This window comes from Leopardus geoffroyi, chromosome B1 (genome assembly GCF_018350155.1).
Source record: "Leopardus geoffroyi isolate Oge1 chromosome B1, O.geoffroyi_Oge1_pat1.0, whole genome shotgun sequence".
Taxonomy (NCBI): domain Eukaryota; kingdom Metazoa; phylum Chordata; class Mammalia; order Carnivora; family Felidae; genus Leopardus; species Leopardus geoffroyi.
In genome coordinates this window covers 48,674,698-48,684,932 of record NC_059327.1, presented here as the reverse complement: position 1 = coordinate 48,684,932, position 10,235 = coordinate 48,674,698, and the positions used below count along the sequence as shown (strand labels likewise).

The 10,235-nt window shown below is 49.9% G+C and overlaps 1 protein-coding gene across 1 annotated transcript in view; it reads right to left on the bottom strand.

Annotated features, from left to right (window-relative positions):
* Positions 1 to 7,137: 7,137 nt before the first annotated feature.
* LOC123589309 (L-gulonolactone oxidase) overlaps positions 7,138 to 10,235 on the bottom strand; it is a 34,772-nt gene continuing 31,674 nt past the window's right edge. Inside the window, exons 10-12 of the mRNA XM_045461247.1 lie at positions 9,245 to 9,409; positions 8,659 to 8,749; positions 7,138 to 7,899 (exon numbers count right to left, since the gene is read on the bottom strand). Coding sequence (XP_045317203.1) covers positions 7,771 to 7,899; positions 8,659 to 8,749; positions 9,245 to 9,409 — 385 coding nt within the window. The 3' untranslated portion in view covers positions 7,138 to 7,770. The remainder of the gene's footprint in view (positions 7,900 to 8,658; positions 8,750 to 9,244; positions 9,410 to 10,235) is intronic.

The window sequence follows — 10,235 nt, the reverse complement described above, 5'->3', positions numbered from 1 at the left end:
GCACCTTAAAAGATAGTCTAAAGCTACTCTGAAGTTTGCTGGGACCCAATCTGTCCATCCTCTTTCCCCCTTTGCACGGTGGCCTTGTTGAGGGTCCTTGGATGTCTCTCCATCCCTGACAGAAGTCCTGGCCTGAGGCACTAGAAAAACCAAGGCAGGACATGAGATCACCAAGGTGCAGGGATGAGATGTGGGGAATTCCAGCAGGGGGACCATGGCTAATGGGCCCTGGGTTTTTGGCTTCTAGGATTATTGGAGCAAAGTGGGAACTGTGCCAGATGTTCTGAGAAGAGAGGGCTTAGTATCTGCCTGGTAAAGGGTGGCACCACCAACCTGCAGTTAGGCCTTGTGTTGACACTTGATGGCCTTCTGCCAGGGAATTGTAACAAAAAGGAATCTGCTCACTGCATGGTGAAATGACACCGGAATTATGCAGTGTGCAGCTTGTGCAACTGTACCAGTAGCTGTGGGCCAGCTAAAGTGCTCTACAACTTGGGTCAATTGCTTCATGTGATTCCATTAGGTCCCACGGTTACTCTCTAGGCACATTACAAAGGCTTCCAGGAGTCACCTTCATTAGAAAAGTGTGTGACCCAGGGGTTTGGATGAAAGAACATCTGACCTCTGTTCCTTGTACCCCACAGGGGCTATTGTAAGGGACCTCGGGTTGCCCACCCTTCTCAGTGAAGTAGCAGGGAATAGAGGAGGGGTGAGAGCCAGGAAGCTGCCCATGATGCGGAACAGAGCTCACCACTAAGTGGCGGTTGTGGGTCAATGGAAGGCCATTTGGCTCGGGCTTCACTTTCCCAAAGGGCCTCCAATTAGGCTTTTGACGTCATCTCCACTGGGATTACCCCTTGATCACAGAGTCACGATGACAGGATCAAAGGAAAATGCTCACCATATAACAGTACCTTTGTCCCACCGAGAGGGGGCTGGAGGCTTGGACTGCTTGGCAGGGGTCTAGGTCAGACAGAGGGACTGCTCTCTACGGGTGTCCAAGCGAAGTTCAAAGGCCAACCAAGGAAACTATCATCCTGTCTACAAGGAGAAGAGGCCACCTTGCACTAACCCTCTGGGTGACCAGACCAAGCAAGACCCTGCCCCACCTCAGATAACCTCAAGACAGCTGGAGCAGGGAGAGCGGAGGATGGGAGGGGTCAAGAGCTGGACCACGCCCCTTCCTGTTCTCTGTGGGCTCTCAGAACCCAGGGCTGGGGGTGTGCGGGAGGGTAGAGTGTGCCCCTCCCCTCCTCCCCCCTCCCCTCACAAGGGAGGAGAAGAGTCTAGGTTTGGGTATTAGACTGACATTCTAAAGTAAACAAAACAGACTGTTTTATTAACTGGGATGTTTCCAGGAAGTTAAACAGTCTGCTTGAGATGTTGTTTAGTGATGGGCACAGTCCTTAGAATGAATCATGTTCATTATTTCATGAATTATTTCATGTTTGTGCCCCCAAATGAGTTGAAACTCCACAATTAACAGATTCCAGAAGCTCTTATCCACAATGAAGCATGAGGCCTGGACAAGGAGTGTCGTGGGGAGAGGTCACTTAAGAGTCAGGTTGCAGAGATAATTGGGGCCATTTACTCACAGCCATGCAGCTGGTAAATTGGCAGAGTTGGGATTGAACCCCGATCTGATTCTGCCTCACTGCCCCGTTCTAGCTGCCCTCCCACGTTCATAACCTATCCAGACCCAGCATTGCCTGGTATTTTCTAGCTATAAGAGAGCAGCTTGGCAAACCCAGGAAATACGAAATCGTTCTAAAGGCAATGTGAAAAGGACTCAGGTCTGCAGCACTTATTAAAGGAATTAATGATTACCAAATCAATTAGTGTACTATCAGTAAATGCCAGACCGCATGGAGCAGATTTACGAGGTTAATAATGAACTCTCTGTTTGCCTCTGGGAGATTCTCAACCCCTCGGTCATAATCCTCCAGGTTTATGGCATCGCTCAGAGCTGTGTGGGCAACAGCAAATTGCCCACTTCCTCCTGCCCACCCCCACTGCTCTGAGGCCCATTCCCTGATGGCCAACATTTACCTTCAACCTGTCGGGGTCGCTCCAAGGTGGGAAGAGCTCACTGGGGCTGGGGTCGGGGATGGAGAGGATGGCACCTTTACCTGCCTGCTCTCATCCGTTGCCTCCAGCACGTGGGGGAGCAAAGACGCTGACCTTGAACTAGCACCAGACATTCCCCCCTCAATCTCCTCTTGGTCTCTGTCCTTCTCTGGCGCCCAATTCAGTAACTGGTGACAGGCGGGCCACTTACTTCAGCCTTACCTTCGTTAAGAGACTTTTGACCTCTTTGCATATGACGGCATGTGTATAAAATCACAGAGATGCGCTGACGGCATCAAAGGAAGGTATTCATTCTCCAAATCCAAACCTGCATCCAGTCACCAGCCCACCCGCATGGAGTGCACAAGGTATTGACCTTTAAAATAATATCCTGCAGTTATCTTGAACATCGTTCTCTCCCTCCGTGTGGGTGTAAAGGCATTCATTTGTGGATGTCAACAGTGAAAAAAAAACCACATCCAAATTTCGATAATTTTCTTTTGGAAGTTTCTGGAAATGTCTAGGTGTCTCTGAAGAGCCCTGCCGCGTGGGGAAGAAAACCAGGGTCAAACTAAGATAAGTCAGGCTCGGGTATGCTCAGACTGCTTTATTCTATGCTCCTTTCGTCCATGGGTTCAAGGCCCCTTGGGATTAGGGTACTCATAGCTATGTTTCCAGCTTCCATTCCCGCGTTCTTGGATAGCTCCTGCCTTGGGCCTCATTTTTAACTGGAGAACTTCCTTGTAAGATCTTCCTTGTAGGGGACCCAGGAACCTCTTCTAAATTTGAAACTTATGGTTGCATAAAGAACTCTTCCCAAGGGGGACAACACAAAAGACACTCATAAATATGGAGAACAAACTGAGGGCTGCTGGAGGGGTTGTGGGAGGGGGATGGGCTAAGGGGATGGGCTAAATGGGTAAGGGGCATTAAGGACTCTACCCCTGAAATCATTGCTTCACTATATACTAACTAATTTGGATGTAAATTTCAAAAAAAAAAAAATAATAAATAAATAAATAAATAAAGTTAAATTATAAAAAAAACAACTCTTCCCTCCCAGCAACACCCTCCCCCCTGCTGCCCCCCCTCCCCCCCCCCCAGCGCCTCCCTCAAGGTCTGCTCCCTTCTCTGTGGCATTTCTGGCCACTTGTTAGTTTGGGACTAGCTAGCTAGGCAGTTTAGGTCAGGGCCGGGCTGCTTGGTTTCCGCCTGGGTACCTTAGCTGGGTCAGGACGGCTGCCACAGGAGGGCACCATGAGTCCCGTTCTGGGGCTGACAGTGGCTGCTGACCTTGAGGGAAGCCCAAAGTGGTGTTGCAGCTCCACACACCGCCCCCCCCACCCCGGGCCCCCCATGCCCGTGCCCTTCGATGCCCCCTCCCTCGAGTCAGCTCTATCTACCCACCCCCTTATCTATCCTCTTGGCCCTGCCCATGAGGTGACCAGGTTGACTCAGTTTTGGGTTCTCCCCATGCAGAAACATTTGCAAGTGAAGTGAGCCATCATCTGTCTTGGGTCTTTAAATGTCTCACGTCTTCACATTTGGGCATCCTTCTGAGACCCTCAGAGCTCACCGGACCCCTCCCATTCTTGGCTCCACCCTGAGGGATGGAGGGCTGGGTGGCTGCCCGAGGTGAGAAGCTGCCCACAGTTCACCTGCTCTACTTGGTGGGATATGCACCTCTTCTTCTGGCTGGTGACCTCTCACCCCAAATGTAACCTTGAGACCCCTTATGGCTCAGCAGCCCCGATGCTGCACTACAATTTAGTTTCCCATTGGCCCAGGGGAGATGCTGTTCCTCATCCTTCCATCTGTCTCTTTAGATGGTGCAGGCGGTCACTGTCCAGTGTTGTAAGCACAGTCTCGGAGCACAGGTCCCAAGCTCAGCACCCATGACTTTCCAGGTCTCCTGAGATGAGAGTGTTTGCCAAGGGGGCAGAGCTGGCTCATGCTACCTGAGGCTGACACCATAAGGGGCCGCTGGGAGAGAAGAGAGGTGGGCCGGTGGGAATCTGGGATAGAAGTAAAGGAGGAATCAAGGAAGGAGAGCAAAACAGATCAGCACACATCACTCAATGCCAAAAGTATTCTGCAATCAGAATCTTTTGGTGGGGCGGCTGAGCGGCTCGAACGGTGAAGTGTCCATCTCTCGATTTCGGCTCAGGTCACCATCTCACGGTTGGTGAGTTTGAGCCCTGCATCGGTTCTCTCTCTCCCTCTGCCCCTCCCCTGCGTGCACGTGCATGTGCATGCACACTCTCTCAAAATAAATCGACTTAAAAAAAAAATTTTGGGGAAGCATGACCTTCAGGCATCAAAAGATCCCAAGTCAAAGGAAGAGTAAATTATCTTCCTCAAAGCCTGAGCCAGAAAAGACATCTGGGTTCTCTGATAATTAGAAAGTCTATTTCCAGAATGTTCTTTTGCCCTAGCATTCCAGGAATTGAAGTTTTACTGAATCTCAAGGTTTCAGACATAAGCCATTGCACTGTGTGTCCCTTAATATCTGTACTTCTCCTGCTGGGGTAGATGTGAGGGGCCAGAAGACCACAGAACAAACATGGTACTCCTTCCTAGAGCGGAAATGCCATTTAAAGATTTCGAAAGTAAAATATTACTCAAAAGCTTGAAACACAATTATATAATGAAATAGAATGCAACATTCATAGATTTTAAAAATTCAAACTCTCGAAAATAAAGGGCTGCAAGACATACTTTGGTTGAAAGGCTTGAAGACGCTGCCTTTCCTAACTTGCTGTGTGGTGTTGGACACATTTCTTCATCTCTCTGAGCCTCAGTTTCCTCAACTGTAGAACATGAGAGATTGGGCTCCATGATTTCCAAAGCCTCAGGCTTTTCCCTCCTATGCTTGTCTTTTTATTAACTTTACTCATCCCTTATGTATCAGTCAGGGTCCTCTGAGAAATAGAACCAATTCATATTTCATATTCATTCAAGAAATTGGTTCATGTGATTTTCCCAAGCCTGAAATCTGTGGGGCAGCCACACAGTCCGGAAACTCAGTCAGGAACTTTCGAGGCAGAGTTTATTATTCTTCCAGAAACCTGTTTGTGCTTTTAAGTCTTTCAACTGATAGCACAAGGCCCACCCACATTTTTGAGAATGTTTTCCTTTACATAAAATCATCTGATTGTAGATATAAGCCACATCTACAAAACATGTTCAGATCAATACCTAGATTAAATAACTCAGTGTTAGAGTGTACTAAGTTGACACATAAAACTAGCTGCCATACCTGTGATACACATTTCCAAGCAGGACCAGTTGGTGCTCAGAAGGACGCTAAGCTTGGGGAGCCTGGGTGGCTCAGTCGGTTAAGTGTCCAGTTTGACTCAGGTTATGGTCTCACAGTTCGTGGGTTCTAGTCCTGAGCCAGGCTCTGTACTGACAGCTCAGAGTCTGGAGCCTGCTTCAGAATCTATGTTTCCCTCTCTGCTCCTCCCTTGCTCATGCTCTGTCTCTCTCTCAAAATTGAATAAATATTTAAAAAATATTTTTTAAAAAAGGATGCTAAGTTTAATTTAATTCTCTGCTGTCAGGAGACCTGTTGAAATTTTTTAATTGTTTTGCCCTGGGACCTGTGAACTATATAATCGGTCCTGCTGAAGGGATCGTTCTGGCTCTCATAGTCATGAACTTGGTTCTGGCTGAAGTAACCTCCCTGAGGAAGTTGAGTCCAAGTGCCCTGGCCGGGTCTTCATGGCTGTGCCACTCCCCTGACACTTCTTATCTCTGCTGTTGCTATTTAATGTCCTATGCATGTTAATTTTGTTTCCCTGAACTAGAATATAAATTTCTTCATTGTTTCTGGAATAAGAAATATAGAACATAAAGTTTACCATTTTGTGTTATTGTTTTATTATTAAGTCTACAGTTCAGTGGCATTATCAAGCACATCCCCATTGTCATGCACCCAGCACCAGCATCCAGACTTTTTAATGGTCTGGAACTGAAACTCTGTCCCCATTAAATATGAACTCCCTGTTCTCTCTCCCCCAGCCCCTGGCAACCACCATTCTACTTTCTGTCTCTATGAAGTTGACTACTCTAGGTACCATCTAAGTGGAATCATACAGTGTTTCTTTTTGTGGCTGGTGTATTTCATTTAGCACATGCCCTCAGGGTTCACCCACATAGCATAGGTCAAAGTTTCCTTCCTTCTCCAGGCTGAGCAATATTCCATTGCATGTATGTTACGCACTCATTCCTTCATTCATCTAGGGGCAGTTGTGTTGTTTCCACCTTTAGACAATTGTGGATAATGCTGCTATGAACATGGTGTACAAATACCTCTTCAAGGCCCGACTTTCAGTCCTGGGCATATACCCAGAAGTGGAATTGCTGGATCATATGGTAATTCTATGTTTAATTTTTTGAGGACCCACCATACTGTTTTCCAGAATGGACGCACCACGTTACATTCCTACCAACGATGTGCAACAGTTTCACTTTCTCCACCTCCTTGCCAACACTTGTTATTTTTTGGAGGTTTTTTTGGTTTTGTTTGTTTGTTTTAACAACAGTGACCCTAATGGGTGTGGTGATATCTCATTGAGGTTTTATTTGCACTTCCTTAATGATTAGGGAATGAACTAATCATTCCTTAATGATTAGTGATGTGGAGCATCTTTTCATGTGCTTATTGGCCATCTGGATATCTTCTTTGGGGAAATGTCGACTCAAGTCCTTTGCCCATTCAAACATCTGTTGTTGTTGTTGTTGAGTTGTTAAGAGCTCCTCATATACCATGGATATTATCCTTTTATGAGATATGAGATTAGCATATAAGTTTCTTGAGGTCAGAAACCTGTCTTAATGTTCTCTTAATCCCCCCAAGCACCTGACACCTACTGGATGTTCCATGAACGCTCACAAAAGAATGATCACAAAGTGCGGTAGGTCAGAGGCAAGTTGAAACTAAGTTTGCAAAAGGAATGGGAAGAACATTTTCCAGGCAGGCTCAAGACCCATGAGCTCTGGAGGGAAGCCAGGAAATTAGGGAGCCTCCTGTTACCTGGAGATGAAGAGGAGGGCGCAGAGAGTGAATCAATTCTTGGTCTTTATTTAAAAGAAGGCAAGGAGAGTCCCACTCCCCAAACATCCCCTGAAGCAGCCATGCTTGAAGGTCAGGTGATGGGAGGTCAGGGGGACAGGGAGAAACTGGGAGAGGGCAGTCCCAGGGCAGGTGGGCACGCACCTGGGCATCTGAAAAACCCTCAAGGGTGACAGGAGGCAGGACACAGTACACAGGACTGCTGTGCCCAGATACATGTTAACGGGGGCCCTGGAGTCACAGACAACTAGCCGGCAGGTGGAAGCTGTGAATGACCGAAGGCCTGCCCTCTTCAAGAAACATAACATTTCAGGGTTTCTCTATTTCCTGGGAAAGAATGTGGTGACTGTAGGTTCGGGGAAGGGGGCTGCCGCAAGGAGATGTAGAGATGTGGGTGCTCTTCCTTGCATGGGGTTGTTGCTGGGATAAAGGAAGGAAGAGAGTGGGGAGCCCTGCCTAGATCCAGGCTCACGGCTGTGGGTGGGAGCAGCTGTGGGTGCCGTGGCAGAGGGCCCGCGGAAAGAGGTCTGCTCCCCATTGGGCCAGTGGGGACATTGAACCTTCAACCTCCTGGAGGTGGACCTGAGGGATGGAATGGGGTTCGCTCAATTTATTCTGTTTCTGCTTCAGTAGAACACCTTCTCCAGATATGCATTCAGGAACATCCCAGTAGGGTCCAGCTTTTCTCGGATGGCACAGAACTTTGAAAAGGCTGGATACATTTTCTCAAAGTCCTTCCGGGTACAGTTGTGGGCCTGTGGAAGCAACCAGACACAACAGACCTTGTTCCCTAGAGCTGACGTTTCAGTGGGGCTGCAAACAGGCAGCCTTGTGTCTGTATGCCTGCACACGTGACCCTCCCACCCCCAGGCACACACACACGTGAATGCGCACACATGTATCCACTTACCCGCACACGCGTGCATGCATAAAAAATGCATGTACCCATACCTACACTGCATGTGTATGTGTGCACACATATGCTTGCACACACAAGCATGCATGCAAGTACACACATAATGTAAAGACCCAAACAGAAGAGAGGAAGTTCTTGGAAGGTAAAGACGGAAGGTGTTACAGCATTAACATTAAACTCTGGATTCCCTTTACCACCCCACAGCGTGACAGTGGAGAGGGCTCTGCCCCCAATTCTATTGCTAACTAGTAAGTCCCATCACTTCTGAAGACTCTCAGTTTCAGGGCTCACTGACTCCTGCCTTACCCTGCTCACAGAGGTTTCCATGAGAATCGAATAAAATGAGAGATGAAAAATTTCTCTGAAAACTCCCAGGGAGACTTCACGGAGTATAATCACTGAGCTATTGGAACATGAATGTTGGGGGAAGCTGGGCCTGGGTCAGCTTCCTTCCTGTGACTTGCTTAGCCCTTGGATCCCAACTTCTGAGCCTTGGTCAGGCAGACGAACAGGGAAGAGAGGCGCCCTCTGGTGGGCCCCAAGCTCACAGCAGCTGCCAGGCTGATGGCCCTGTGAGCCACTCCCTGGCAAATCCTACCTTGGCCCAGTGGGGCCTGCCCCCGACCTTCTTCATGATGGTCTCGTAGGCCAGCCAGTAGTCCAGCCGTGGTATGTCCTTGCCATAGGGCCTGGTGGGGAGCAGAAGGAGGTAAGGCCCTGTCCCTGCCCTGAGCCCAACGCAGGGCTCAAACTCACGAACCATGAGATCACGACCTGAGCCGAAATCAAGACTCAGGTGCTTAACTGACTGAGCCACCCAGGGGCCCCCTTCTCTGCTTAACTTAAACCCGGCTTCAGAAGCCTTCTCAACACAGCATTTCAGGCTGTCCGAACCATCAACTAGGGTAGGCACATGAGACGGCATGCAATTGCCATTGCATGACATCCATCTCACAAAGGGTGGCTATTCACATGAACATTACCTATTGATTAATATGAATTATTGTAGTACTATGGGGAGGAAGTGGGAGTTGTAGGAACGCAAGGAAGAGAGACTATTTTCTGCTGCCAGGATCAAGGAAGTCTCGCTAGAGAGGGCAGCATCTGAACTGGCCTTGAAGGAGGGTCTTTCTCAGCTGAGGGGCTACCTCCCCCAGCCTCACCGCTCCCAGCGAGCCAGTCACCTGTACATGATGATGTTCATGTAGCAGCTGTCCCTCTGGAAGCAGGGGCTCAGCAGGATATCATCCCCCCGGGCGAAGCGCACCTCCACGGGAAAGTGGGCCACCATCTTGGGGTGGGTCTCCAGCACGGCCTTCAGTTCCAGCAACGCCTCCTTGGTCTTCTCTCTGCACGCAGCCCAGGGGGGCAGAACCCGGGCCTCGGGAAAGGGCCTCTGGGAGCCATCACACGAGGCTCTGCATGCCTGCCCCCCCTCCCCCAGGGACGGGGGGCTCCCGGCTTCTAGGAGGCCCACGCTTAGCGGTTGCTCTCAAAGTCCTCCGCGTGGAAATGGAGCCTCTGAGTGTCTCCGCTGGAGAGCTGCCTCCTGCTCCTGGTCCTGCCCTGGGCCCCCCACCCAGTCAGGGGCTCCTCTCAGGTGTCCGGCCCCAGCTGCCCCCCACCCCTGGCCTCTTCCTTTTCTGACAGAGTAAAATCAGTCTGATTCCAACACTTGCGCGTGTTCTAATATTCCCGCTGGGAGAGCGGTGCCCCAGCCCTTGAACACTGTAACAGAGGTCTCGCCTAAGCCCTGGGCACCGCTTCCCCCCTGTTCCTGGAGAGAGACAGAGAGGGGACCATTCAGAGAGAAAGCTGGGGCTACAGACCTCACCTAGGTTCTTACCTGGGCTGCCGCCCAAGGCAGAGTCCCAGCCCCTGGCATGCTAGGTGGGCGCTGCCCCTCGAGGGACTGAATGTAGGGGACAGCTCTCCAGAGCAACAAGAAGCCGGGCAGGAAGCCCCACACTCCGCGCCCGAGCCTGCCGTGACCCACCTCTGGGCTGCTGTCCCCGTAGAGGTAGAACAGCTTGGCACAAGGGTGCCGGAAGGGGACTCAGCCTCCAGTTTGCCCCCTACTCATAATGGATAGGTAGGACCAGGAGCCTGGTTGACAGAGTACGCATCAGGGCTGTGTGGGGCACCCTTGAAGGGGGTCCCTTGGACACTGACCCC